The sequence below is a fragment of the Cucurbita pepo genome, chromosome 19 (assembly GCF_057944985.1).
Source record: "Cucurbita pepo subsp. pepo isolate OVF chromosome 19, ASM5794498v1, whole genome shotgun sequence".
NCBI classification, from domain to species: domain Eukaryota; kingdom Viridiplantae; phylum Streptophyta; class Magnoliopsida; order Cucurbitales; family Cucurbitaceae; genus Cucurbita; species Cucurbita pepo.
This window is the reverse complement of record NC_141816.1, coordinates 11,846,013-11,873,628: the sequence shown is the minus strand read 5'-3', so window position 1 is coordinate 11,873,628 and position 27,616 is coordinate 11,846,013. Positions and strand designations below refer to the sequence as shown.

Below are 27,616 nucleotides of genomic sequence, written 5' to 3'. Positions count from 1 at the left end.
ATCTATAAAGTAAGAAATTTTGACTTTGAAAATGGAAAAAGAGGAACGGCGAGCGCCATCTCTTTCTCCATAACACCTACCCCCTTGAATTTCTTGTGTTGAGAGAAAGATAAAAAGAGTCATTGGCGACCGACCGACCATTCTTTTGGTCACCTTCGCTTCAGATTTGGCAGATCCTATTGAAGATTCTTTGATGCCGCAACCTTAAAAGAAGAATGCATGTAATCATCCGCTTCCAAAAGAAATTGAAGAATTTCTCGAGAATCCTACAAGATCCATATAATCAATAGAGTTGAGTAGTACAAACAGAGGTTTCAAGTCATCCAATATACACACAGATGGACAGAACTATGAAAATGAACTATCTGTGCTCACTATGAAGGGTGGACATAAACCTGATCCCACAATGTTTGATACTATGAGAGTTGAGATATTTCAGGATTGAGGACAGGTACTCTAAAGCCGAAACAGGGAAATATACGTCCCAACATTTAGCATAAATGTACGCTTTCTTGTCAATGAAAACCCTACTAAAGAAACTAGAAAAAGGAATATAGTTGCCAGTAACAGGTAACAACACAACATATAACTTAAACTCATCGGTCGCTAGGGTAATCCCTTGCTTTTACATGCAGTATGAAGGACCCACATTGAAGGGGTCAGAGATCAATCAAAACTATGAAAAGCGAACTTCAGAAGATGTATAATGTCACTACGTTGATGTAATCGAGACAATTGAATGGATGTGGACACACCCAAAGCAGCTCATGTTGATTGATACTATTCGGATAAGGTAGATTTCAGTTCTCCACTACTTCGTAGCTCCATCACAATATCACAGCCTCCAATAAGCTCGCCCTTGTAATAAAGCTGCGGAAAGGTCGGCCAGTTGGAGTAAACTTTTAACCCCTGCCTCACTTCGTCGTCAGTTAAGATATCAAATGACCCAAAACCAATCCCCTCTTCGTTAAGGGCATTAACAACTTTGGAGCTGAAACCACATCTTGGAGCATCTGGTGTACCCTTCATAAAGAGCATAACTGGGGAAGAAGTGATCAATTTTTTCAGACGATCTTCACTAGTGTCTTTCTTGACGATTCCCTTATTTTCTAAGACTTTCCGGAGTTCTCCACTTCTATGCATCTGCAAGACAATATCTGATCCACCAATCAGTTCACCTTTGATATACAGTTGGGGGTAACTGGACCAGTTTGAATAATCTTTGAGCCCCTGGCGGACTTCGTCATCAGAAAGGATATCAAAACTCTCAAAGTTCACATTTTCTTCACGAAGGATTTCTACAACCTTGTGACTGAAACCACATTTTGGTTCATCAGGTTTTCCTTTCATAAAAAGCATAACAGGACTCAAATTAACTAGCATTTTAAGACGAGAGGCTAGAGCTGCACTCAAGCCAGAGTTTTCTGAGATAACACCTGCAGTCCTGTCGAGTTCAGCAGGCTTTACCTCATGGGAAGTTCCAATGCCATGGTCTCTGAAGACCTCCTTTAACTCACCACTCTCATGCATGGCAATGGCTATGTCAGACCCACCTAGAAGCTCCCCTTTGCAATAGAGCTGCGGAAATGTTGGCCAGTTAGAAAACTTCTTCAATCCCTCACGAACCTCATTGTCTGATAAGATATCAAAACTTCCAAAATTCACATTTTCTTCCTTCAGAATGTCAACAACTTTTCTACTAAACCCACATCTTGGTTCTTCAGGACTTCCTTTCATGAATAACATGATTGGATTAGAGTCAATAAGCTGCTGAATTTTCTTCTGCAAAGCACTGCTCAGTCCAGGTTGCACCTTGCTTTCAGTAACAGAGCCATTGTCCCTTGCCAACTCTCTCACTGTTTCAAGAATAGCAGCTCCTGCAGCCATCCCACTGCTAGCTGGGGCTGCAGGTTCTCCAGCATTAATTGAACCAGAAGCTTTAGCAACTTTATGAGCCAAGCTAGATGGATCTGCCCCTTCTAAGGTATCAACAGTCTTGCCATCCTGAAACATGAAGTTAACTATAATGCAAATACTTTTTTTTTTTTTTTTTTTTTTTTTTTTTTTTTTTTTTTTGTAATAAGAGACAATTTAATTGATGACTGAAATTTACAAAAGGGATGTATAATCCATGGTGTTCATAACTACAGGAAGTAAAAATATTAGACCGTTCACACCAAGATATAACTTGGTAAACAGCATTATCGAAAAGTTTTGTTGGACTTGAGAGGGTGGTACGTGAAGGCCATATCCTAGGAAATGTGAGATGTCATCCAAATATATTGAGAATCATTGTCCAAAAATTCTGAGCATATGGGCATTGCATAAACAAGTGGCTTAGTGATTCGTTTTCTTTCTTGCATAATGGACACCAATTTGGAGAAAGAGTGATGTAAGACATTCTTTTTTCTTTCTTTCTTCTTCTTCTTCTTGTTTTCTTTGTTTTCTTCTTTTTTTTTTTTTTTTTTTTTTTTTTTTTTTTGTAGATTTTTGCTTGTGCTAATGACTTTATGCGCTATTTCCCAAAGGAAGAACATAATCTTTTTAGGCGGATGTCCTTTCCATATTGTCTTTGCTCGCGTGAGATTTATTGCTTCTACTTTTTCCCCCATGTCCATCATTAAGGATTTTGTAGAAAACACCCCGTCAGCGCTGGGGAGCCAAGTCAGTGAGTTTGCTTTGTTTGATAATACCACAGGGGTAAGGTCAAGGCTTAATTCGGTCCACTCCGTTGCTTCATAATCCTTTAAATTCCTACCAAGTTTTAGGACCCAAAATTTGTTGACAACATTCCACATTTCTTTAATTGTGGCTTTTTTGCTATGAGAGAGCTTGTTCAGAAGTGGATACTTCAAGGTTAGTGTGGTGTTTTCAATCTATGAGTCGGTCCAAAATGATGTGCTTCCCCCATCACCCACCTTATGGCGAGTTCGGTTGGTGATGAGGTTTTGATGTTTCTTTTATGTACTTCCAAGACCCTTTTGTAGAAGATGGAGGGGTGATTTTAGTTTGATGTAAGAGTATATTTGGCCTTTATAAGATTTCTCCATATGGCCTTTTCCTTTTGTTTGATGTGGATGTGGCTATATAAGCTATTTGCATCTACCAAGACGACAAAGCTTTTTGTTTGATGTGGATGAGATGCATCCTTTAAACCCACAAATACAAGCGTATCTAACTAGTTTGGCATTTAATAATAATGACCTTCATCTGCAACAATGCACTCAAAGCTGCTGCAGAGAAAAGATGTGGAAAAGGAAAAGTGAAGAGAACACTAAAATGGAGTTCTAAAAGCACAAATAGTTACTGTGCAAGAATTACCGATCCAAAAATTCGATATCCCACTACAACCATATTATCCTCAGCATTCTTTTGTTTTGCTGTCCGTTGATATATATTTCTAATCCAACATGATTAAGTCAATTTACTTGTAATTTCGTAAGAAAATGTATTATACTTTTCCAATAAATTTAAGGATAATTATAGCTTTAAAAGAAATAATCATAACCAGCCAGAAAAATTGCAATGTCAAGTTTAAAGATCAGACAACCAAAACGTAACAATATTGCCATACCGCCAGTAAATACAATTGGACAGACTGCAGGTTGGAAACTACTCGTGTACTGGTCAACCCCGTAATACAATTTCATTATCAACGAAAAGAACAAGGAAATTGCGATGTCAAGTTCAAAGATCAGACAGCCAAAACGTCAAACTTTTGCCATCTCTCTAGAGAATACAATTGGTTCGACTATCAGTAGGAAACTATACTCGTCAAGTAAAAAACGTAATAGGATTCCATGATCTACAGAGCCAACTTGGAAATTATAAATAATTCAAATAATATTGGCACAACCATTACTCAAATGAACGCAAAAGAAGCACAACGAAAAATAAAAAACAGGTTACTCTAACTGACCTTGATAAAGACAAAGTAAGGAACGGCAGCAACCGAGTACGCTTCCGATATTTCGGGTTGCTCTTCAGCTTCAACCTATAATCTCCATGAACAACTAAGAAGATAAACAATCGAAGTAATAAAAAATCACAGGGCAGATAAAGATCACCGAAAACAAGTATTCAAGAGATATAGAGACCCACCCTTAAGAAACGAGCGTGAGGAAAATCGGTAGAAAGGTGTGAAAAGACCTGGTCCATGTGCTTAGAAGCTTCACACCATGAAGCCCAGAAATGGAGGATAACCAGGGAATCACTCCGAAGCAGGCCGTCAAGCTCCGCTTTAGATTGTACGTCCTTCACAGAACCACTCATTGTTCTTCCGGACCCGCTGCACACAGAGAGAGGATTGATCAAAACTAGAATTTGATTCAATTGCGAAAAAGCCCTAGAACACTTATGTTGAAATTTCTCTTTTATTCTTTTACTTTTTCGTTTTAATAACTTTACTCTTCTCTTTTTTTGGTTTTAATTTTTATTCTTATAGATTAGGTCTAATTAATCTGAATCTAAGGTTTAAATTTTATGTCTAATCATTATGGTTCCCCTAATGTATTTTTAAATTAAAATTAAAAATTTAATGACTTATTAAAAAAACTTAAAAATTATAAAATAATTAGTTGTTTTTTAATGTTCAAAACAATACTACTAAATTTGTAATTTTATTATTTAAATTTTTTATAATTGTGTTTAGTTTACTAATAAGCAAGTGGTTATTGTTTTTTTTTTTTTTTATAAGAGAAATTGAGATTAAATAGATAAATTTCATTAAAGGAGTAGTATTTCTATAATGATAATTATTTAAGATAATCTTTCATAAATTTATTAAAATTAAAATCTAAATCTTAATTCGAGCACCGTTCAACAGGTAAACCATCAATTATCATTTCTAGTTCGATCTCCAATGAGAATTGTTCAAGAAAAAAGAAACCTAACATTTAACGGGATCAAATTAAATCATCATATGACAGTCATTTTGAAGGCAAAATATGACATGCACTATAATAAGGTAAGTTTGGAGCTGGTGTGTCTAAAGTGTATTACTATAGCTTCATAACTAGCAACCTAAAAGCCATTTCAGGATACATGACTTGGCTTTACAGTTTACACAAACTAGTTTCCTTAAGCGAGTTCCAAGAATCACAAAAGCTTTGATTTTCTTCAAGGTTTCTCTCCCCAATGATGTGGCCTCAAATCTCAAGCTCCATACACACCAAAACATACACTCAGGGATGTGAATATAAGATTAAAAAAACACAAATACAAGGGTGTTTTGCCCTGATGCAATTTAAGTTCTATCTTCAATGGATTTCCTGTTTTGAGTTCTATCCATTTTCCTTTGTTGCCCTCATTTGTTCTCAATGCATTCTTTTCACGAAACTTAGTACTGTTCGGTCAATAGTATCCAACCGAATTACAATGGAGCTCCCATTTTCTTCCTCGGTCCACTGAATTGACTCTTTCTCCAATAGCTTCATAACCTTTTTCCAAAAAAGAAAAAGGACCAAAAAAGAAAAGGAACATCACAATACATACCGAGCTTAGATGAAACTTCGTAATCTAGCTAGATTTCAAAAGTATGGATCAAACTACATTTGATCTTGATCGATGATATATGATTTAACTAGTTGAACTATAGATTCTTATAGAGTAGAGAGTAACTATTGAAACCCTCTACTGGCAGAGTCTAGCACCATTGTACCTAGTTGAATAAAACTTTTAAGTTCTTACCAAACGTCGGCATGACCGTTTTGAGGTATCTTTATCATCTGCCCCAAAAATTACTTTAAGATGTTTGATTGCTGATCAGTAAACAAACAGTTGTATGAAGATATGATATGAACAACTAGAAAGGTAATTATGGGCTGGAAATTAAAAAAGAAAAGAAAAAAGAACAGAGGAACTCACATGGGATCCCAGAGAGTGAAGAAATTTGAGACTTCAAAACTCTCACTGCCTCCTTGCCACCAATGTCATGCAAATCAAGCAACATTTCATCGTCTTCAGTATCTGCATTTCTGCTTACAGGAAAAGTGAGCCAGAAATTTAATTACAACAGTTGAAAAGGCATACTTGTGAAGACCATAACCACCAACCTGGGTTCAAAAAGCAACTGACTTGATTGTTCATCTGCTTCTTGAGCCTTTTTATGAAAAAAGTGCCCCTACCTCATGCATATATATCATAGGAACATGAGTTTGATATTGTTAACATCCAAATGTGATTTAGTTTTGATGCTATGTTATAACTGCCAACATCATCATGTTGAATGGTGGCTCTAATCTCAATAACACATGAAAATAAGATTCCTTGGAGAAATGGGCTTTTCTTTTGTAATATGCAGTTTTTTACAGCTACAAATGGGAAAGCTTTCTATAATCCTTTGGCCTAGGGGCGTTTGTGGGGTAATTTCTTTCTCCCTTTTCTTTTTGCAATCTCAGTTACTTATTTTAAAAAATAAAAGAAAAGGAGAAATACAAGATAATAAACACTACCCCATTACCTCATCTATGAGTTTGGCTGCTCGAACAGAATCCCCTTTAGCAAATGCATCTATGCCCTACAAACAAATTTCTCATCTTAGAAATGATCCGAATGACACTGGAATTAAGTTTTTGAAGTCAAAACAAGGCACAAGAACCACCTACCGCTGCATAATATTCCTTCATTGTGCCCCGGTACTCCCTGACAGCTTTACGAAGAAGTTGGTAGTTACTTTCCGCAGCCTCATCTGCAATTGGAAGTGCACTGTCGGATCAAAAATAATGGCCAAAATGACAAATAAAAACATATAGAAATGATCTCAAACCAGTATCAGTAACATTCATAGAATAATTTTTTAACAGGACTATTCAGTACTTCTTGAACTGTGCAGTTAGAGCACTTGTGCCGGTTATAAACTTTAGTAATTTACTTATACAATCAATGATACCGTTGAAAAGAGACTTTAACCATTTGAACATTTGAATTATAAGATAATAGAATGCTGTGAGTTCAGAAGGTAAACGATTAACATTGCTAATCTATTTTCATCAGTATTCACAGCCAATTCTTGACTCTTCTATGACCCCATAAGTAAATGTTAACTATGATGACTCTGTAGTTACCATCCAGACTAGGCTTCTCCTCGTACTCCACACGCTTCTCGGACTCTGCCTCCATGTCTTTGAATGGTTCACTCAGCAACCAATCACGTGCTCTAGACTGCTTCATTCTTGGTACTGTTCTTCTTGGTAACTCCTCTTCTGGTTCCTCAGAAGCATTAAATAAAGCAGTCAAAACCTCCTTTTGAAGGTCAATTCTGGCCTTCTCCCGGTTAGTTAACTCCATGTCTTTTTTGCTTGATGCTATATTTCCATTCCTGGATGACCAGAAATTAACATTAATTTAGAGCTCATGAACAAATAACAAGGTAACTTTGTACATTAAGAGGTATTATCCAGACTACTAGAATATCAAGGAAAATCCTGAACATAATATTTGTTCTAAAAAAATATGAAAAACAATAGTCATCTCTCTACTCTTAACACTGACGCAAAGCTACCAAATTGAAATTGGGATAATGAGGGAACAGACTAAGAAAGATATTTACCCTCCAAGATAATGGTTTTCTGGCTTATTTCTCTGACGTGAAATTAAATCTGATCTTGAACACGAAGCTACAGTCTGCAAAAGGATAACAATCGGGTAATAAAGAAAGAAAACACATTCCAAAGAACAGCAACAACTTTATTTCCGTGAATTTACGAAAAAGAATCTAAAAATCAGTCCTACCCACCAAAACCTTTCCATTTACGAAAGGTAAAAATATAACTCGCAACAATGGCTTATAGTATTGCTTAGAATTTAAAAAAAAAAATGTACCAATTTTTTTTAAAAAAAAAAATAATAAAAAAAAGTTTAAAACAGTCTACGAAGTTAAAGACAATGTTTTCTAAATGATGCATTCAAAGAGAACAAGTTTCTTGTCTGTTGAATTGGAGGTGAGGGGTGTCACAATTCATGGAGCGATTGGCCTCCGAGAAAGTCGTCGAGAACGATAACTATGAAGAGATTAGGTTGTGACCCTTAAGTAGCGTCCATCCGGTCACGTGAGGACCAAGATAGACGAGTGTCATGACGCGACCAAGGAGGATGATGCATCATTCAACACACCATATAATGTGTGCATTGAATCCAAGGTGAGGCATAAGCGAGACAGAGGTAACAACGTCGACACAAGGGACAAATATAGGTTTGATAAATGGCCAGATAAGGCCCTAGACCTTAACCTCCAAAGTCGAGGTTCCAAAAGGAGTTTGGGCATGCAGGAGGTAAGTCTGTCTTAGTAAAGGTGCTAGCCATAGACACATGGGATCCACTCAAGTTCACTTTGAAAACGATGATTTTGAGAGAAAATGGAATCGTTGGAGGCTTTAACACAATTCAAGAGTATTCAAAACTGAAGGAAATTAACACATCATAGATTTATCTATCTCATAAAACCATTCAAATAACGATATAACTTATAAATTATTATAGAAAATTCCACCATAATTCTAACCAGCAACAAAACTACAAAGATTTCACGAGTATAACGACTATTCACAGTATTTGCTATGTGAAAACAAGTACTCAAGTCATACTAACCATGTCAGTGGAATTTTTTCCAGAACCAAGTCTTTCATCCACTGGTGTTATTGACCGATTAAGCAAAATCTCCATGCTCTGAAAGCTCAAAAAGATATCCTTGAGAAGTCTTACTTGTAATCATAAGTTGGCAAACGTCTTAATGGTAAAATCTCTTGCTACAATACAATCAAGAAGCAAAATGCAAAATGCAAAACGCATGTCTTCTCATGATGATGTTAGAGAGCAGATATTTTCTGGAAGATGCAAGATGATTGAATCATCACGTAGAACTTGCAAAATGATTTCATTTTTATGAAAAACAGAGAAATTATGTAACTTTCACAATGATTTTATCATCACACAAAACTAAATGCAACGATTCAGTAGGCAAGTCTCTTCAAAACATGGAGGTATGTGGCAGCATGTGCTTATATTTTTAAATAAGACATTATCTCAGATGTCATTATAGATTACGATGAAGATGTGCAAATTATGAACTTCAATCTTTCTAAATTTAAGATCTCACCCCCATCATAGGTATTCACAGCCTTAGCTGCCGTGGAAAGCCATTTGATACCTATGCTTACTGGCTATGGCCACCATGCCCCACCAAGATACAATTAGAACTTACCCCAAAACCCTTCCAGGATCAGGTTAATATGCATCATTTCAAATCAATTAATTAATTTGTCCAACTAATTTCTTGGATTAAACATTTCCCAGATTTTAACTAACTAAGTAATCAAGATAGGCAATAAAGTTCAAGACATGACATATCAAATAACCGAGAGAAAGAGTTATAAAATGTACTTTAAAAAAATTTGTTAAAGGAAATCTGCTGAAGGGCGTAATAAGAAAAGCATCTGCAACACAAATTTTAACTAAATAAGAAATAAAGGTGGGCAATAAATTTCAAGAAGTCATGACATCCAATTAGCGAGAGAAAGAGAAAAAAAAAAAACTGCTGAAGGCCATAAAGAGAAGATAGACTCCGTGCAGAACTGCAATTCTTGAAAACCATCAGAGACAGGAAAAGTCATTAAAACTGGCATTTTGCGTACCTTTTTCATATCATATCCACAACTACCTGCAGTAAGAATAAAAGTCCTATTAACTGGTTAGAGTTCGATAGTAATACTAGTCAACTACAAACAACACAATAAATATACGACTCTATTGCAATAGATAGCAATTTTTATACTATTATTATTTATTTTAAACTCTCTTCTAAGGCTTATATATACTGAAATAATTTTCTTTTCTCAAATCAAGTTGCCTTCAACAACTTTCCTTCGTTAGGCTGGCTGTGCAAATACTGAAAGCACGGCATGGCTGCCCTTGGTTCATGGATTTTCTATTGAAGATGCTAAATAACGAAGTTCCTAAGTCTTCACAGTGCTTAAAGTTGAGATGACACAAGAAAACAAGTGTGACTTAAAACTACCAAAGTAGAGAGTTCAGAAATATTTCATTGACACCATTTCAATATCCCTTACGGTTCAAAAGGCCAAAAGTCCATTTATACTTGGGACAAATATATGACAGATAAATTATATTAGTCATTGTAAAGTTCTGACCCGCAAACTTTTAACGTGATTCTAAAGACGCCAATTGATTCTAAAAGTCTTCACGCACAACTAAACTTTCATGATCTTTGAGCACATAATACGAGCAAGGTTAACCAATTTTGCACCGGCAATAAAAAAAATTTAGCCTACTAGATCAACAGAACAAACTTCTCAGAAACATAAGCAATCATAATAGGACAGTTTCTTCAAGACAAACAAAAGATATCTAGTTACTTTCCAATGAGTTGATACTTAAAAGCTACAATTGTAGATGACTGGAAAAGATAAAGATAACAGCCTACCAAGAACTTCTCGAATCACTTCCCTTTTCAACTTGAACCCGTCACCAAGCATTTTGAAGAGAAAATCTTCCATATCATGATGCAGGTGGAAGTCACTAGGTATGCCTGTACAGTCTCCTTCACTTGGAGATTCATGCAAAGCCTTTACCCCCACCTTTACCGGTTTGTATACCTTGGTAATATTATTTGCTGATGGCTTGGAACGAGCATACTCTTTACCAATAACGTTAGAAACTGTGCCTGCTGAAAAAGGCTGGACCTTTGACTTTCCTGTTTTCTGGTTCCCTTTGACCTGATACGACTTCTCAAGCACTTTATACTGACCCAAATTATCTCCATTTCCTAACTCACCGTTGGATGCGGAGCTAGAGGTGCTTCCCTGCATTTGAAACAGGATTTCACCCGCCAAGTCTGCGTTATAGCCAGCCTTCAAATAGGCAGAAGCTATCTCATTAAGTGAAAATGCAGAACCAAAGGCATCAAACAAAGACTTCAGCATGGTGTCCTCCTCCACACATTTTGATCCATTCACTCCACATGTTTCCTTCCCTGTCATTCTTTTCAAAACATAGAAAGTAGAAAGGAAAGATCAAATACATTTCTACAATAGCCAACTTGTCAAAAATTAGAACTCAAAAAGTCAAATTATTTCCATTAACCAAGGAAATGCGTTTCAATAACATCATAATGATAGCAATGTTTAAAACGAATCATAATAATAATAACGGCATGTCCCAAATAAAGGATTAAATGGTAAAGGTTACGGGACATCGTAGATCCATCAATTAAACCAGTGATAAAACTGCCAGAAACGGAGAAAATGAGACAGTAGAAACTATTGGATGATTCAAATTTATAGGAATTGTCATTCTTTGTCGTACATGTAAGATCTTTTTGTTTTCTACGTCATTAGACTCAAAGTTGACCCTGCAATACTCAAAACCAAATGGGTGGCGAATTTGCTATGACTCAAAGAATGGATGTTCATTATATCTATCCGACAGCATCTTTTCAACACAAGGCCTGCATTCTTAAAAGTTGGAGCATCTCACTATTGTTGGGAGGGGAGTCCCACATCCGCTAATTAAGGGGTTGATCATGGTAAGGAATATTATCTCCACTGACATGAGACCTTTCGGGGAAACCAAAATCAAAGCGATGAGAGATTATACTCAAAGTGGATAATATAATACTATTGTGGAGGTTAGTTGTTCCTAACACTCCTGAGAAGAAATTACCAGTTCATCTACATATATCCAGAAATTATGGAAATGACAAGACTCGATCTCACTCTTCCATCTCTCTTACATACACTTATTGGTGTTATGAAGAAGACCGTGCAAGCTCACGCATAAATCAAAACCAAATAAAGAATCGGAAGAATCTAAAAGAAACGAAAAGGAAAACTACTTAGAACCAACAGAATCAAAATGTCGAAGAAAATACTGATTTCCGGTCAAATGCAGAAGTTAAAGAAGCCAGAATCAAACATGAACAAAATTCCACCAGGGAAAAACTCAAGCTTCAAACAAAGCCGACATTCCTCGGAAGAAAAATGAAATGAAATCAAAAACAGAAAAAGGATCATTCGACCCACAGCTCTATATGGATAAACATAAACAAAAATAAAATCTTCGAAAAGAACTGACATAGATTAGGAGTTGGATGAAGCAATGTCTCCGGCAAAGGCAATGAGAACTGGAATACTACTGAGTACCGAGTGGCTTGAATAAACATTAAACAAAATGATTGGAACAAAAGGATAATCGAATTGATTTTCGGCGCCTCGATGGGCTCCCTTCAGGGAGAAGTTTACATTTTATTCTTCCACGCGCGGCGCGTCCGTATTCCTATTCTTTTGGGCATTAAAATAAATTATTTTTTATTTCAATCAATAATGGTTTAAATAAAATTTCAATTTCCTTTCCTAAATGGTCATGATTAAACCGTTTTCTGTTTTCAATGATAGTGACCTTATTTATGCCAAAAATCATTTCAGTAAATTATATGCCATTTTTTTAATAGTAAAAAAATATTGAAATATAATGGTTTTTGTTTCGCATGTTTTTAGAAAAATAAAATCCAAATTTTTTAAATCATGTTTGAAACTAATATGTTGTAATTATAAAATAAACCATTCATAAAAATAATACAAATCTTTGAAAATCAATTAAAAAAACAAATAACAAAATCCTAAGCCTAAATGATCAAATTAAACACCGTAATTGTAGTAAAATTTATTAGTAATTTTAACTTAAAAAGGTTTTTTTTTTTTAATTAAGTTCAACAAAAATTCTATTTTAGTTTAATTTATCTCTAAGGTGCTCATCAAATTTCTAATATGTGTATGTTTATAAATTTCATCAACTGAATTTTTGTAATGTATTTATATGAAGGTTAAATTGGTAATATTTATTAACTTTTATGAAATTTCAATTTTAGAGAAACATTTGCCTTTCTCTAGATTTAAAAAAATATAAAATGATCTTTTATAGTTTAATATAGGTTAAATTAGAAACAAATATTCTTAAATAATTGGCACAATTATTGTAAAAAAATACTATTATCTCAAAAAATTGCAACAATGAGTAAATTATTCTAATTAATTTTTATGATTTAATATAAATAATCTATTATGATCGGATGAATCTTCGTGTTATATGAATTGATTTTAACATTTAATATCATAAAGTAGTGGCCGGTTATTTTATAATATTGTATTCATCGATTATTGATATTAAATAGATGACTAATGTATAAACGTCAATATCAATATTGTTATTTTAATAAATAAATAAATAAAAAGTATTAGCATATTGTGTAGCATTAGAACGAGTGCACCCTTTCAAATTTGTAATTTGATTAAGCAGTCTCTCGTATTTTGTTAATTATTGCCAATAGATATTTATATTATGTAAGTGTTACACATCATAACAACCGACTAAAAGGGTCAATTGTAATATTTAACCAATTACATTAGCAGATTACACTATTAAATCAAATATAGAAGAATAATCGATCGAATTAAGAGTAAAAATATATGTGATTGTAATACTTAACAAAGTTAAGAGACACGATTGCAACCATTAATAAAGTTAATGGACTAATTAATCAAATTAAACGTGTGAGAAATTTCATGTTTGAATTTAATGTCATATTTACTTTGCAAGAATAATATTATTATTTTGATGGATTTTATTCAAAAATTTCCTTGTTTTTTTTTTAGCATTGACCTGAACTTTTATTTTTTTGTACAACATTTAATATTAATTTTTGTTAGTATTGTACGACATTTAGGTTTAAATGTCGTGTAAGATGAATGTAAGAAAAAATATATGATCAAAATAATGAAAAATAAATTTCGGACAACGCGAGATCTCGAGACAATTCAACCATTATCAAGCGATCGAAAGATCTGGTCCACCATTCCACCATGCTCCTCAGCTGCAGCTTCATCTCTTTTTGCCCCCTCCTTAACCTCACGAACAGGGAAGAAGAAAACAATCGGCAGAGAGGGGGGAGATTTGAACTTTTGAGGAAGCTGTGTGTTATACGATGATACCGCAACAATGGTCGTCTCCTTGTGGAAACCAATGCACGCAGAAATACGCAGCCCTCACCAAGATTCCATGTACGACCTTCTTCATCTCCCATTTTTACAGCATTTTCTCTCTTCGCCCTTCCTACAATTGCTATATGTTTTTCGAAAATGTTCGGTTTCTTGTTTTGATTTTGTTAGCCATGTCCTAAAATGGTTGCGATTTGCTTTGTTAGCTGTGAAACCTTCTTAATGTTTAGCTGGAAACGCACGTCGATGTACATCCGTGTTCTATTACTCGTCGATTGCAAAACATCACGGCGAATCGTTGAATTCCCTGCGTCTGATTGGTTCATTAGTTGTTTTATTAGACATGATTTTTCCTGGAAATAGTATTTTGATGAAACTGTTGACGGGGAATGCCCCCATTTGTTCAAGTAAACGATTGTCGAAGGATATACTTTAATCCCATGTTTCGTATCGGAAATTTGAGATTGTATGAATTGTATTTGTGATATGGATTTTGGGCGTCCTGTCAGGATGCTAATCTATTTGACTTTGGCAGCGAATAGTGTTTACCTACGAACGAAGATGGTTAGTTTCTTGTGGGATCCTTTGGAATCTGATACTAAGATGACGTCGTTATAATTGCTGACAGGGAGATTACAACATTAGTTTTGTTTATGTCTGAATTTGGGTAGTCTGATAATACTCGTTGTGCATATTCTCAATGGTTTGAATGTAGGGCGGGTATTTTGCAAAAAGGGGTGTGATGCTGATGGAGATGCCTGGGAAGAATGTAAGTGATATTCTTTCCTTCTTCTTTCTCTTCTTTCATGTCTTCAGTTCACTATAAGTATCTTCTAGATGTGATTTTCATGGTTTTTGTGAGATCCCACATCAGTTGGAGAGGGGAACGAAGCATTCCTTCTAAGGGTGTGGAAACCTCTCTCTAGTATAGGCGTTTTAAAATCGTGAGGCTGATGGCGATACGTTACGGGCCAAAACGGACACTGGGTGTTGTGCCAGCGAGGACGCTGGCCCCCAAGAGGGGTGGATTTTGAGATCTCACATTGGTTGGAGAGGGGAACGAAACATTTCTTATAAGTGTATGGAAACCTCTCCCTAGCAGACACGTTTTAACCGTGAAGCTGACGGCGATATGTAATAGGCCAAAACGGACAACATCTACTAGCGGTGGGCTTGGGCTGTTATAGTTTCTTACTTGCAAGTTAGAACATACAATCTGAGATTTTCATGGTCATGTTCTAGTTTCTACCAGTGACTCGTCATTATATCCGAATGCTCTGTTGGTTAGCTTCCTTGGATGTGAATTCTAGGCACTGTGTTTAGCAATGTTGAATCTGCCTACAGCTTTCTTTAGTTAATTTCAGCAACACGTATGTATAGACAGAAAGTTATTTGTCCAGACAATATTTTGTCTGCTTCCATTTTGATTTTCCAATGCATTGAAACAATGAACAGAAGTGTCGAATGTCTCTCCAAACCCTCAAGCTAATAGCATTTTGGTTTTTGTCTGGTTTTTCTGTTTTGTTGGTCTTTGCAAGACTTAAATCTGGTCGTGGAGTTTAATCGTGACCTTGATATATAAATTGTAACTCTTAATATTAGTTGGTGTTGTTGAATCTTAAGGCTTGGAGGAATGCACTGAGATATGCTATAAGGATCCTGTATTTAAGGACCACCAGTGGAGTGCTTACATTGACCGATCTCCTGGGTCTGCCAGTTACTCAGAGGTACTTAATCAACATGGTGTTATTTTCTAGAATTTCTTACTCTGATGATTTCGACGTCTATCAAGTTTAGACTAATCACGTGCAACGTTTAACTACCCGTCTCCCACCCTGCTCCAATATTTGTGAACTTGGAAGATATTAAGTTAATTCATATTTGTTTTAGCCAATGTGTTCGTTTTACTTTCTTTTCGATCTGACTCTTTGCTGCTCACAGGAATGTTTTCATGCATGTGCATCTGGTTGCGGCTTTAAGGTTTGTCTGATCTTATTAGTATTAAGCTTCTGATAACTTTTACACGCATCCAGCGAAAAGTAGTTGTGTGAAGTCCTTTGGTATCACGTATCAAATTGTCATAGGGATGAAGGACTCTCAACAATTTCTAATGTTCTTGATGCAGTTTTAGTTGACTTGATGCCATTTCTTTTCATGATCAGTTTGATGTCGATTCTGGGACAGCTGACAAAATTCAAGCAAACAGGCCCGTGAAACCAGTGCCCATTGTTTCGAAACCAGCGCCACGACCTCCAATCACTGAACCTGTTGCCATAAATGAAGATTTACCAAGCACTTCTGCATAGCAACAAAAAATGCAGATAAATGAGGGAGCATGCCTCAAGAAAATTATAGTCGGTCAGCTAGGTTCTAGTTGTCTTGTAACCTCTTAACGTTCTCTGAAATCGATCTAACCAGCAACCTCAATTCGAATGCAGGCTTACGTCTACCGTTGCTATCTTCTCCAACGCACGAGCTTCATTAGTCTGTTGGATTATATATTACGACACTCGCTGGATAGTGCAATCCTTCCTTGTGTGAAAAAACTTGGGTTCCTGACATAGATATTTGTCCCGTATGCTGAGAGTTGCTGATTTCTATGTTGTACTGTCCATTGCTCTGGCTTCAAAAGTCAGCGAATTTTGTGAAATGATATTACATTATAGGGAATCTGTTACTTCTTTGCATTTACACTGAGCTCGTAAAAGTATATTCAGGTTTGTAGGAGAAAAGAATTTTGTGCCAATGACGAGAGAATAAAATTACATTCAATAAAATTCCATAGTTCTTTGGAATTATATGAAGAAAACGCAGTCATAAGATTGCATTATTCCCGAGAGGAAGCCCATGGAGTAGCCTTCTAACATGTCAAACCTCTAGCCACAACCTATTTCGGTACAAAATCATGTCCCACAGCCATAGCAATAGTTAAAAATCTTCAAAATCTCTGAATCCTTGGCTTGCCATGCAGTGGGCTGGCCTATCCTTATGCGGTCCGCTACTCGCAAATTTAATCGGAAGCTGATAGCGTTGAACAGCTCGAGGGTGTGGCCGCTAACCATCCTGCCTTTCGAGTGCTGAAACCCAAGCCAGTGACCGTCCCCTTTGCCGCCATGTCTTACAATCCACCGAACTTCAATGGATTCCACGCAGCTCTACTTCTACAAATACTAGTACTTGAGTGCGGTGCGGCCGGAACAAAAATAAGATACACCACTTCACAACTTCCAAAAGCTACCGCGGACCTTTTGGGCTTTTGTGATGGCCCAAGTTGTCGATGGAGCCCAATATAGCCTAGCAGCCCGCTTCATTTTAAACCCAATCTCAAGGCATTTCCTGAAATTTCCTGAAAAAGAAAAGGAAAAGGTAAAAGATAAATAATGTTGCTGCCCAGGATAGGATCGAACTGGGGACCTTTAGTGTGTAAGACTAACGTGATAACCACTACACCACAGCAACCTGATGAAGGGCAACATGATGATTACAAATTACTATCATGTAATAAACGAATTTGGCTTTATCATGCACTTTAAGTTTGTCCCACATCGACACATCTGAAATGAAGAGAAGTACCCACGAGCTATAAAAGAAAATCAACGGGCTTCGTTGACACATACTTACCTGGACGGGGCTTTTGGGTGATCATCGAGGCCCATAGCCTAGGTTGGTGACCTCCATTGCACTTAGGAGGGGTGCCCGCCTAAGGTCTGTCCAAAGTGGCAGAGCCTACGTCATAATTTGTGGTAGTGGGGGCCTGCGTTCGCGCGGCCCCTTTCCATAACAGTTAAATATTGATTATTCAATTTTTATTATCTGTCTTTTTTGTTTTTTTTTTTTTTAATCTAAAGTTAAATCTTTTTCGATTTCAATCTCCCATTATTCCCTACAGAATAATAATCGCTTTTTTGCTTTATTCAACTGGTCCTTTTATGCCTCTCATAGCCCTGCCAACCCCACAGTCTTCACGCAATTGTATCATCATCATTCATTTCACCGTAAATTTATGGATTGCTTTCTTTGGAATTCAATCGTCCAATACTCTACTTTTTTCCAATGGTGATAACGTGCAGGCATTCGATCTCTCTACCTCCAGATGCGAGTCTCGCCGAACCAATTTACAATTCTCCCATGGTGGTTTTCACTTGGGCGGAACTGACTGATGATGCTAAGTATGGCGCATATGAATGTTCAACATGCTGTTGGTTCTTCTTTGGCAGAAAGTGCATATCTGCTGTTCAATGAAATTGCGCTGTTAAAAGACGTGGTTAATTGGATTGTCCTTACAGTTGGGTATGTCCAGACAGGGTTGGTTTTTGGAAAATAAAAAACAACAAAAAGATGTTGCTGCCCAGGATCGAACTGGGGACCTTTAGTGTGTAAGACTAACGTGATAACCACTACACCACAGCAACTTGATGATATAGTTGTCCACCATATATTTTAACTCACAATTTTGATTTGTTGCTGCTCAGGTCTGATATAACCACAACTTGGGAAAGTTGGATACTAAAGTATTATTTTAGTAAAAATAAAATTTTATATCTTTGCGTGAAGGGAGTCGTGGCACTCCATGTAAGACGATAGACCAGACCGTAGTACGAATACGTCTGCCGGTAGATGTCGAAGATATAATGTTCTGAAATGAAGCGCCATTAGATGCATACCTTCCTCCAACAAATGTGGAAAGGATCAAATCAGCAAAAGACTACCAGCCCCCCATGGGAAACCATCTATCCATCCATATCAAGTGCAGTCGGGATGGGTAACCAGGTTACCGACTCCCAGAAGTCTGGAGGCTTTGGTTTGAGGAAGAGGCCGAAGAGCATAGAGGAAGAGTTGGAAAATGACCCATATGACTTATATCGATACTATCAACTCTTCAGAAGCGACAGTGTTCGAGACGATATTTTTGACATGGACATACCAATGGGAAGATTGACAAATATCCCAAGCCAACAGTTATAGGCAGAATTTGAAAAGGCAAAGTTGGGGCTGAACAAAGGGGAATGTGATTATCATATAAAATTCAAATAGAAAAAACCCATTTACTGTGATGATGTTAGAGAAAAGTGGTTGAATGTTCATCACCATCATCATCACACTCATAACCCATCAATTTCCTGTTATCATCACATGACCTGTTTTTTGCTATTAATGATTTGGTAAGGAAATCATTAGAAATCTCGAGAGATCTTTTCCAATTTCCCCTACTTGCAAAGAAAAATAAAGCATTCAAAGCTGCTTTGATAGATAACATCAAGAATGTACAAACATATACAAATGTGCTAAATACAATTTTTATGGAAGACTTCAAATCAAACTATATCAACTTCACCACCCAACACACCAGCCCTACAATAACTCAAGACTGGTTTTTTCCCCTTCAGAAATGGAGGTGGGAAGAAACAGTTGGCTTGTCTTCTCTAGCTTTTACTATTTTTTAGCCGAATGCATTTCAGTGCTTTTGTCATGACCTCTCATGCCTAAAGGACTATTCATTTGGAGAAAAACTACCTAAAAAAGTGACATTAGATTACGTATGTACCGATCACTTATCTTAGATGAGTATCGTAGGTGTCGAAGAGGGAGTCTGGAACAATCAAAGGCAGTTTGTCTATGTACTTGAAAAGCCTTTGCAGATTCTCTCGAGTCACTGTCGCCATGTCCACAATGTCCCTGTTATCAGTAAATACCCAGAGATCGCCAGAATTTACTCTCTTAAGACTGTCACGACAGAATGGGCAGGACTGGGAACGTGTTTGCCTGAAGTACATTCAATAGAACAATAAAACTATTAGAAGTTGATATAAGGTAGAAAGTAGAAAACAGATTCAATTCAAGAGGTAGTCCAGAAAGAGCTGACTGCTGAGTCTATAATTCATCAGAAGAAGCATTAATTGGAAGAGATATGCCAAATGATACTCCACATGCAAGACAATCAAATCGGAGATATGCCAAATCGGATGAGAGTATCAAACAATTAATTGTCTTGATCTTAAACTAAAGATGAACAGAAGGCTTAATGTGTACAGGAAAATTTTGTTAAGGGACTCTGTGGATAGCCTTAAGAACCCATAATTAATCCCTCCTGGTGAAATAAGTTAAAGAGAAAACTGAAAATGAAGAACAAAAGAGATGAGAGTACCATTCACGGTAACATTTCAAGCACAAGGCATGGTTGCAGTTGGGCAATACAACCTTGCTAGTAGTCTCCATGCATATTCCACATTCTTCTTCTCGTTCAATGTCAATATCTGAAGACCATATAAGTTCGTCGTCATCTCTTCTTCGATACCTTTCCATGCAGACAGCCTTCTGCTTTTTATCTTCGGTATCGGTAACACCTCTCTGAAGTTGCAATAGAGACGGGTAAATAACAGCTGATCATAGCACAGTTAAAGAAGTCAGCAGTCACAATATACATATATACCAAACAATCATCTGATGGAAAATGCGAAATTCAGACACTACCATAGAATTCCCTGATGCTTGCTTTTCTCTCGTTGGTGGACATGGTGGTCGTACCATCCACATAGACCTGCAGCACAAGATACGTGGTGAATTCAGCAATGTTAACACGATAAATGGATTTTAGGGATGATTAGGCAACAAACATAACCTTGTAAATTAAAATTCTCAGCAGTCCAAGGGCTCCTGCAAGATGGCAGTCTGTCCATTGCACTAGGAAGAGGAACAAGTGAGCAGCAGGACTGTATGATATTCTCATCTGAAGACAGGGGCCATCATATTCCCCGGGAAACTCCGATGCCCTACAACTCAGGAATAATTAAACATTAAGTTGAGATATCTGACAAAACCAGCAATCTTGAGAATCTCCAAGCATTGCAAGAAATCACAAGCATTCAAACATTTCAGCTTTTAATTCATCTGTCAATTTTCATAGCCTGGGCACAGAGCATGATTCATAATATAAAAAACTATGACATATTGGATATTTTCATCTTTCCTAGACAAGATCATATTTCTCACAACTTAAAATTAAAAAAGAACAAAAAAACTAAGAAATTGTTGTTGCTAAGTAATTTTTTATTTAATTTTAAAGGAAGTATGCCTTTTTCATTCATTATTAGGAAATAGGAAGGAGTTATCACACGGCAAAATGTAAATGCAGCTTCTGGAATAAGTGAAAAAATGTTACAGAAAAGCACTTACGTCTCGAGAGATAGAAACGATATTAAATGGGTTATAAACTAGTCTCTCAAAGAAACTACTATACAATTCAAGTTTGGTTTTACATAAGGGATCACTACAACTAGGTGACATCCCTTAAATTATACAAAACAGAGCAAAGGGTTTTGGGCAATGAAGGCAAGATTTAAAAACAAAAGCACGAAAAAGAATGAAAAAGCAGAAGAATCGGTTGAAGACAATAGCAAACTTGTAAAAATAGAATGAAAAGGCACGATATTGATACTGCAAAAACAGGCATTCCACAAAGAGAACCAAAACAATGATACATTCGACTCATAGGTGAGAGATACACAAAGAATCGGCTTCCCGAGTTCAAGAATATGTCGATCATTATTCATAATCTGTACAACAAGACCACAGTGAGATGCAGAGAGCATAGAGAAGGTCCTAAAACACATCACCAATAAACCAAAGAACAATTCATGAAAATGATGACCAAAAACTCAATGTGGGGAACCATTGACAAATCATCTAACGACAAATGAGCAAACTATTTACCCTTCAAGAAATTGAGCCATAAAACAGAGAGAAACGAAACTTGTCTTTACCAAGATATAAACCATCGTTGACAAATATAATTACTCAAAAACAGCAACTTCAAGATCCACAGTACTAAAAATCAAAATCCAGAAATTACATTTCAAGCAAAATTGAGGGGGCGAAGCCAAAACCCCAAAAGTGATCAGGCAAAAAACTACAATAGACAGTCAAATACGAAATTGTAAGAACAGAGAAACCCCCAAAAAAAAGGAAAAATCAAAGCTCACTTACAGAGTATTAGCATGCTGAATATCAGCTTCAAGCACTTTGAGGGAGTCCTTGAACGACTTTCTCATGGAAGATACATACATATCCACCCAAAGGGTAAAAATCAAGCAAAACGCAACCAATTCCTTCAAATTTCCCCTCCAAAAAGCAATAAAAAAAAACCCTAATCCGTTCACGAAGAAATTAGAATAAAAAAAAAAAAAAAAAAAAAAACCTCTCAATTTCTCTCTCTGGGAGTGGGTAGGCAGCGTGCGAGTCCCGTCTTCTCTCCTTTTTTCCTCTAGGAGAGTGTGTGTTTTAGACCTTCGTGTTGCTTCGGTGCAGTGCCTCTTGAAGGCGAAGCAGATAGTGGGGGGACACGTGGCAGATATACGGCTCGTCGCGAGCGTCGGAAGAAATAAAATATTTGAAATATTAATTAGACAATCGCAATAAATTTATTTAAAAAGGAAAAAAAGGAAAAGATCAGCAAAACGCCGCGTTTTATTGGAAACGGCCTTATCCATTTCTGCCGGCCCTTTGCCCCCCTCTATAATTACCATTCTACCCATTTGTTCTCATTTTCACTTTTTCATTTATTAAAAAATACTTTTCTTTTTCAAAAATCTGAAAAATAAAAGCAATTATTATTTTAAAATTGAAAAATAAAAATAGACTAGTGCTGAAATATTGTATTAAAAAAATAAAGAACCGAAAGGGTCAATGGCTAATTTTTAATTCAAAAGAAAAAAAGTTATTTTGAGTGTATATTTAAATATCCTCTTTTTTTAAAGAGATGAATTTAGGTGATGTGACATGACACATCAGAAATCATTTTCTTTAAAAAATGTTTGAACTTTATGTTTGGTGTAGTGGTTGTGTGGTCTATTTTGTTTCTTATAAGATCCCAAATTATAATTTTGGCTCTATTATTATTATTTTCCGGCCAAATTTTTATTTTAGTTCAACAATTAGTGAAGAGAAATTATTTAATTCTGTCTTCAATTCCCAGCTCCCAAAACTCCCTTTCACTCTTCTCTGTTTCACCGACAAAGCCCAAAATGTCCAGACTTTGCTCGGTCGGAGATTATAGTGCCAATAATCTTATGAAATGCTTGCAGCTCCGTTCAGATGGGTATGACATTGCAGCAACAACCTTGGTGGACAGCATCATACCATTGTGTAGAGTTGTGCTTATTGAGTAAGATTCATTGAACATGAACTTCGACAGTGTTAGAGTAAGAATGTCCCGTCCTAGGTATCTAAGTTCCAATTTGGACAACTAGAGTAATTTTGTGCAAGTTTTCAGTTGTGGATATCACAGTTCTCTTATACTTTTAAACTTGTTCTAACTGTTGAATGATGAAAGTCCCACGTCCACTAATTTAGGGAATGATCGTGGATTTATAATCAAATAATACTTTCTCCATTAGAGGCTTTTTGGGAAGCCCAAAATAAAGCCACGAGAGCTTATGTTCAAAGTGGACGATACCATACCATTGTGGAGAGTCGTGATAATCTAATACTAACTACAATGAAAAAAAAGTCACAATAATAAAATAAAATTAATACTTTCATTTAAAATAAGTTATTTTTATAATTGGCGGAATAAATAATAATGACTCAAATATCTTCATACTTTTCCTTTACTTCTTACATATTTATTGTCGTCTATTCTTACATATTTATTGTCGTCTATTAAAGACAACCATTATATACCACCTATCTCAAGTGACCACCACCTAGCAACAAGCTCCTCCACCTTTGGCAACGACTACTAGTCGTTAACGACCACTAGCTATCTCTGATGACTACAACCACATGATGCAAACTACACTATCGATGACCATCTCTAATGACCACCATCAACAATCACGACCTACCAACAACTACCTCTCGGTTGATTTCATGGTAGTTGGTCAATCTATTGTCTTAAATGCAAATTTAAACTTATTCGTTATCAATTGTGGAAACCTGACGTTTTTATAAGAATTTTAAATGTGGACCAAATCAAACAAATTTGTGTATAAAACCATATTTGAATAATGTAACCACATATAATTTTTTTTTAAAAAAATTGAATGGTTTTCATAAAAGAAAAATGTTTAAAGGAACATATGTTTTTGAAAAATAATTAAATTAAAGGTAATCCAAACAGGCCCACAATCACCGGAGCCACTGCTTGAATGTTAGGCTTCGCTTGGCCTTGCTTCTTCTCTAATACAATCTGCAAACCAAATCAATCCATTTCAATGTTTCAAACGATACCCAATCAATTAGCCCAAATTTCAATTGCAGTAGACAAAGAAGTTATCCAGTAGAGAAGCTACAAGACTTGCACTGGACTTGGGAAAGACATGAAGAAAGAGTCGGTCTGTGCTTGTTACGAATTAACATAATACTTCAAAATAAAGTGAGCAAGATAACATAACTGAGTTCAAAACACACCCCACACGTAGACGCAGTAATTATAGTTTAGGCTTAAGATAAAGCAAGCTCTTGCTCAGGCCTTCTCAACACATTGATTTCAAACGCTCGCGGAAAACCTTCAACATCGACACAAACGTGATTATGCCAACCAATCTTCCATCGTCTTCGACCACCCACAAATACGGCACACGATGTGCAAGCGCTTGAATCATCACTGCCACCAATGAACTCCGGGGATTGCACGCAGCAGTCTCTGAGCTCCTCACTTGCCTGGCTGAAGGCCTTCCAAACTTTCCACTCCGTCCCAAGCTAGAACCGGAATCGTCATCTGATGAAGTTGAGTAAAATGAAGAACATGATGACATTGCCGAGTCTTCTTCCACCCACTCCAACAATGCCCCTAAGTTTCTTTCCTCCAGCCTGTCTTTGACCAGCTGCACCAAATCCTCCGGCGGGTCACCACAGTCCACATACGCCATTAGCTCACCTGCTGAGAGTGTTGCGATTGCAGCAGTTAAGGTTTCATCGCAAGAATTCAATGTCAGGGGTGAGATTTCTCCAATCAACTTCCCATCTGAGTCGACTATTGCAATGGCGGATTGGTGGATGATGGCTTGTGAAAGGAGGGGGAGGGCAGAGAGAGCAGGATCGTCGTAGTGTATAGCGAGGATGTTGGCTGTGTCGATGGCGTTGAGGGAATTAATGGGGGTTATGGAGGTGGGGCTGAAAAGCCCAATAGAGTTTAGGAGGTAACGGATTATGTCCTCTTGGGTGAGCCAACAGTATTCAAGGTTATTGTGAAGCGTACAGTCGAAGGGAGCAACTTCCTTAAGCACCTTCTTTCTGAACTTCGCGAAGGTTCTAGTTTGAATTGGGACTACGAGATTTTGTGCACCTTCGAGGAGGAGATCTATAGCTTCCACCAAGCTGAAAATTATCGGAGAATGTTATCAATTTATACAGTAAAAGCAATATTTATCTTGGCTACCTGGGAGAATTGGAAAATGGAAAGATCTATGATATAAAATTCATAATAATCAGCCCTGAGTTCGAATTCTTTTATCACCGTTATCGATCGATTAAGGTTTGATCAAAGTAGACAATTTCAATTCTCTATTGAAGATTGATATAAAGGCAAGTTCAAAAGGAGATGCATAAGATTATGAACTACAAAGATGTGCAGAACGCAACAAAACAAAAAGATCACTAAATTTTCCAACACAGTTCGAGAAAACCGAAAGCAAAGCCAGACAATTAGAGTTACGAGACATGCAGAAACCAAGCCAACGAGAAACGACGGAAGAAATGAAAATTCTAGCTAAAGATAAAATTGGATAAAAATACAAATATAGGAAACAGAATATTCAGATACAAATTTCAATACACGGATGAATGCGGTTTTGTAGTTACAAACGAGGCAAACATAATAAAGCTTCACTTTATCGTTCTGAGATTGATTTTCAAGATCCGATGTGAATTATTGAGATGCTATTAAAAACAGCCCAGCATTGAAAGAAAGTAAATGAAAATTGCACGTTTTTGGGAGCAGAGAGAATACAGCAATATTCAGTTCCAACTCTGGAGAAACCAAGAACGCCATAAATTTTCCAGTAGAAAGCCAAATTAGAATCTGACTAAAAAATCACAAAGTCCAGATATAAAAAGAAAATTCAAAACGGAAGAACCATACATTCTAACCAATAAGATCAAAGAAAACAAAATTACGCACCTAGCATGAGGCTGCAAATGCCTAACGATGACAGGAACCTCAGGAATGATAACCGAAATAGAGGAATGAAGCGCGACGGCAGGTTGCGAGAGATTCTCTTCTCTACAGAGGAATGAGACAACATCGACCACGGAAATCTTGCCGACACATCGACAATCGTCGCCGGAGCCGGATTTGGAGGAATGGCAGGCGCAGTTCCAGACACTGATGTAGTTTTCACCGAGCCTCTTGAGTGCAGAGAGGGCGTCGGCGAGTGTAGCCGAGACGGAGATGGACCTTAATGCAGGCTTTCCAAGGCATATATCAGAGACCTCATGAGCCAACAAACGCACTGCCATGCACAAAGAGGAGAAATGAACAGAGAGAGTGGAGAAGAAGCAGCGGTTGAAGAAGACGCTTCTAGAGAGAGAGAAAGGAGGGAGATATTGAGCCCGTGATTTTGTTTATGACTTCATTCCATTATTTATTGGAAGAGGACGTGCGCTTTTTCATTTTAAAAAATCAAAATTTTATTTCAAAAAAAAAAAAAAAATTGAGGCTAAAATTGGATATTAATCTTAAATAATTTTTTTCTTTTTAGAAATATATATATATATATATATATTTGCTAAAATGAATTTTAATTAACGTTAATAGACATATATTGCCTCTTACACTTTGGTAACCACTAAATTACTTCATAACTTATAATTAAAATTGATACAATATAACTATACATATTTTTAAAAAATTTAATAATAATATTTATAAAAAAAATATTCAACGACCAAATGAAAACAGTGTACGAAGGAAAATAATAATAAGGCTCATTGAACAGGTCTGGGTGAGCCATCTTTTCAAATAATTATGGTATTGGTACCTTAACGCACAAAAACCTAAATTTATTTACATATTATATTTACAAATCTTTTAAACGAAGACCATAGCCGTTTACTGCCAACTCACGGCAAATATTTACGATTGGATGACGAATATCTACAAACTGGACTTTGAATGGTTATTAGACGATTGTAAGTAAGTATGTCCGTCTTAAAAATTGAATACATGACAGATGATAAGTCTTTGCGATGCTTTGGATGGGCACGACAACAGACAATAAGACAACTTAACTTAGTTCATGGAAAACTAAATCCAACCCAATTTGGTAACCTATCTAACACAGTCCAATTTTTATAATTTGGATTGGATCGATTCGAGTTATCGGACTCATTATACACCCGAACAAATAATATGAATGAAAATATAATAAAATATAAGATCCTATTATTTTGAATGAGAGAATGAATTTTAATTTATTAAAGATGAAATTGAGAAATAAAAAATAAAAATAAAAATAAAAATGATGGGGGACATGAAAGCTTAAGGACGTGGTGTTGGGTTTGAGGGTATCCACGTTCAGCCCCTCCCTCCATTCATCTTACCAAACGCCATATCAGTTTGCTATGACTTTGTCAGTACAGGCAACCATCCTGTTCTTCCGCTCCACCAACCC

General features: G+C 36.5%; 5 protein-coding genes and 3 non-coding genes across 12 annotated transcripts; 2 read left to right on the top strand and 6 right to left on the bottom strand.

The window, feature by feature from the left end:
* Positions 1 to 457: 457 nt before the first annotated feature.
* Positions 458 to 4,370, bottom strand: LOC111782188 (monothiol glutaredoxin-S17). The gene is made up of 3 exons (XM_023663009.2): positions 4,102 to 4,370; positions 3,920 to 3,994; positions 458 to 2,004 (listed from the first exon to the last, which is right to left on the bottom strand). The coding sequence occupies exons 1-3, from the start codon at positions 4,270 to 4,272 to the stop codon at positions 781 to 783; spliced, it is 1,470 nt and encodes a 489-aa protein (XP_023518777.2). The 5' UTR covers positions 4,273 to 4,370; the 3' UTR covers positions 458 to 780.
* A 561-nt stretch (positions 4,371 to 4,931) lies between these two features.
* SDE5 (silencing defective 5) lies at positions 4,932 to 12,287 on the bottom strand. 2 transcript variants are annotated; one of them, XM_023663004.2, is made up of 12 exons: positions 12,088 to 12,283; positions 10,439 to 10,995; positions 9,630 to 9,655; positions 8,587 to 8,664; positions 7,550 to 7,623; positions 7,065 to 7,318; positions 6,606 to 6,688; positions 6,461 to 6,517; positions 6,054 to 6,121; positions 5,866 to 5,975; positions 5,689 to 5,759; positions 4,932 to 5,438 (listed from the first exon to the last, which is right to left on the bottom strand). In XM_023663004.2, exons 2-12 carry the CDS (start codon positions 10,992 to 10,994, stop codon positions 5,316 to 5,318), a joined length of 1,500 nt encoding a protein of 499 aa, XP_023518772.1. In that variant the 5' UTR covers position 10,995; positions 12,088 to 12,283; the 3' UTR covers positions 4,932 to 5,315. The 2 variants fall into 2 exon arrangements, with proteins under 2 accessions (XP_023518772.1, XP_086976468.1); XM_087120342.1 differs by lacking the exon at positions 5,689 to 5,759 and having other exon boundaries at positions 12,088 to 12,287.
* Positions 12,288 to 13,833: 1,546 nt separating this feature from the next.
* Positions 13,834 to 16,697, top strand: LOC111782187 (defensin-like protein). Of its 3 annotated transcripts, none has more exons than XM_023663008.2 (6): positions 13,834 to 14,069; positions 14,722 to 14,775; positions 15,630 to 15,733; positions 15,948 to 15,986; positions 16,169 to 16,360; positions 16,445 to 16,697. In XM_023663008.2, exons 1-5 carry the CDS (start codon positions 13,994 to 13,996, stop codon positions 16,310 to 16,312), a joined length of 417 nt encoding a protein of 138 aa, XP_023518776.2. In that variant the 5' UTR covers positions 13,834 to 13,993; the 3' UTR covers positions 16,313 to 16,360; positions 16,445 to 16,697. The 3 variants fall into 3 exon arrangements, 2 of the variants coding, with proteins under 2 accessions (XP_023518776.2, XP_023518775.2); XR_002813064.2 differs by having other exon boundaries at positions 13,835 to 14,069; positions 16,169 to 16,364; XM_023663007.2 differs by having other exon boundaries at positions 16,169 to 16,697.
* Positions 16,698 to 17,387: 690 nt separating this feature from the next.
* TRNAV-UAC (transfer RNA valine (anticodon UAC)) lies at positions 17,388 to 17,465 on the bottom strand. The gene has a single exon. It is a non-coding gene; the product is annotated as a tRNA-Val (tRNA).
* Positions 17,466 to 17,619: 154 nt separating this feature from the next.
* Positions 17,620 to 17,781, top strand: LOC111782350 (U1 spliceosomal RNA). The gene has a single exon (XR_002813100.1). It is a non-coding gene; the product is annotated as a U1 spliceosomal RNA (small nuclear RNA).
* Positions 17,782 to 18,345: 564 nt separating this feature from the next.
* Positions 18,346 to 18,418, bottom strand: TRNAV-UAC (transfer RNA valine (anticodon UAC)). The gene has a single exon. It is a non-coding gene; the product is annotated as a tRNA-Val (tRNA).
* An 812-nt stretch (positions 18,419 to 19,230) lies between these two features.
* On the bottom strand, positions 19,231 to 22,358 carry LOC111782186 (E3 ubiquitin-protein ligase AIRP2). 2 transcript variants are annotated; one of them, XM_087120038.1, is made up of 5 exons: positions 22,201 to 22,358; positions 20,626 to 20,776; positions 20,478 to 20,544; positions 20,152 to 20,386; positions 19,231 to 19,769 (listed from the first exon to the last, which is right to left on the bottom strand). In XM_087120038.1, the coding sequence occupies exons 2-5, from the start codon at positions 20,731 to 20,733 to the stop codon at positions 19,559 to 19,561; spliced, it is 621 nt and encodes a 206-aa protein (XP_086976164.1). In that variant the 5' UTR covers positions 20,734 to 20,776; positions 22,201 to 22,358; the 3' UTR covers positions 19,231 to 19,558. The 2 variants fall into 2 exon arrangements, with proteins under 2 accessions (XP_086976164.1, XP_023518773.1); XM_023663005.2 differs by lacking the exon at positions 22,201 to 22,358 and adding an exon at positions 21,990 to 22,188.
* A 1,860-nt stretch (positions 22,359 to 24,218) lies between these two features.
* LOC111782117 (CBS domain-containing protein CBSX5) lies at positions 24,219 to 26,568 on the bottom strand. The gene is made up of 2 exons (XM_023662915.2): positions 26,125 to 26,568; positions 24,219 to 25,322 (listed from the first exon to the last, which is right to left on the bottom strand). Exons 1-2 carry the CDS (start codon positions 26,460 to 26,462, stop codon positions 24,479 to 24,481), a joined length of 1,182 nt encoding a protein of 393 aa, XP_023518683.2. The 5' UTR covers positions 26,463 to 26,568; the 3' UTR covers positions 24,219 to 24,478.
* Between the last annotated feature and the right edge of the window lie 1,048 nt (positions 26,569 to 27,616).

Excerpts from the sequence above, each read along its gene's own strand:
- LOC111782188 (XM_023663009.2), bottom strand. The coding sequence starts at position 4,272 with ATGAGTGGTTCTGTGAAGGACGTACAATCTAAAGCGGAGCTTGACGGC. Across the intron at positions 3,995-4,101 it reads CTCACGCTCGTTTCTTAAGG|GTTGAAGCTGAAGAGCAACC; the intron begins GTGGGTCTCTAT and ends TGGAGATTATAG. Across the intron at positions 2,005-3,919 it reads CTTACTTTGTCTTTATCAAG|GATGGCAAGACTGTTGATAC; the intron begins GTCAGTTAGAGT and ends TTCATGTTTCAG.
- SDE5 (XM_023663004.2), bottom strand. The coding sequence starts at position 10,994 with ATGACAGGGAAGGAAACATGTGGAGTGAATGGATCAAAATGTGTGGAG. Across the intron at positions 9,656-10,438 it reads AGTGATTCGAGAAGTTCTTG|GTAGTTGTGGATATGATATG; the intron begins GTAGGCTGTTAT and ends TTCTTACTGCAG. Across the intron at positions 6,689-7,064 it reads GGAGAAGCCTAGTCTGGATG|ATGAGGCTGCGGAAAGTAAC; the intron begins GTAACTACAGAG and ends TTCCAATTGCAG.
- LOC111782187 (XM_023663008.2), top strand. The coding sequence starts at position 13,994 with ATGATACCGCAACAATGGTCGTCTCCTTGTGGAAACCAATGCACGCAG. Across the intron at positions 14,070-14,721 it reads AGCCCTCACCAAGATTCCAT|GGCGGGTATTTTGCAAAAAG; the intron begins GTACGACCTTCT and ends GTTTGAATGTAG. Across the intron at positions 14,776-15,629 it reads TGGAGATGCCTGGGAAGAAT|GCTTGGAGGAATGCACTGAG; the intron begins GTAAGTGATATT and ends TTGAATCTTAAG.
- LOC111782186 (XM_023663005.2), bottom strand. The coding sequence starts at position 22,069 with ATGTATGTATCTTCCATGAGAAAGTCGTTCAAGGACTCCCTCAAAGTG. Across the intron at positions 20,387-20,477 it reads AAGCATCAGGGAATTCTATG|CTGTTATTTACCCGTCTCTA; the intron begins GTAGTGTCTGAA and ends TGCTATGATCAG. Across the intron at positions 19,770-20,151 it reads TTGAAATGTTACCGTGAATG|GCAAACACGTTCCCAGTCCT; the intron begins GTACTCTCATCT and ends AATGTACTTCAG.
- LOC111782117 (XM_023662915.2), bottom strand. The coding sequence starts at position 26,462 with ATGGCAGTGCGTTTGTTGGCTCATGAGGTCTCTGATATATGCCTTGGA. Across the intron at positions 25,323-26,124 it reads CATTTGCAGCCTCATGCTAG|CTTGGTGGAAGCTATAGATC; the intron begins GTGCGTAATTTT and ends GATAATTTTCAG.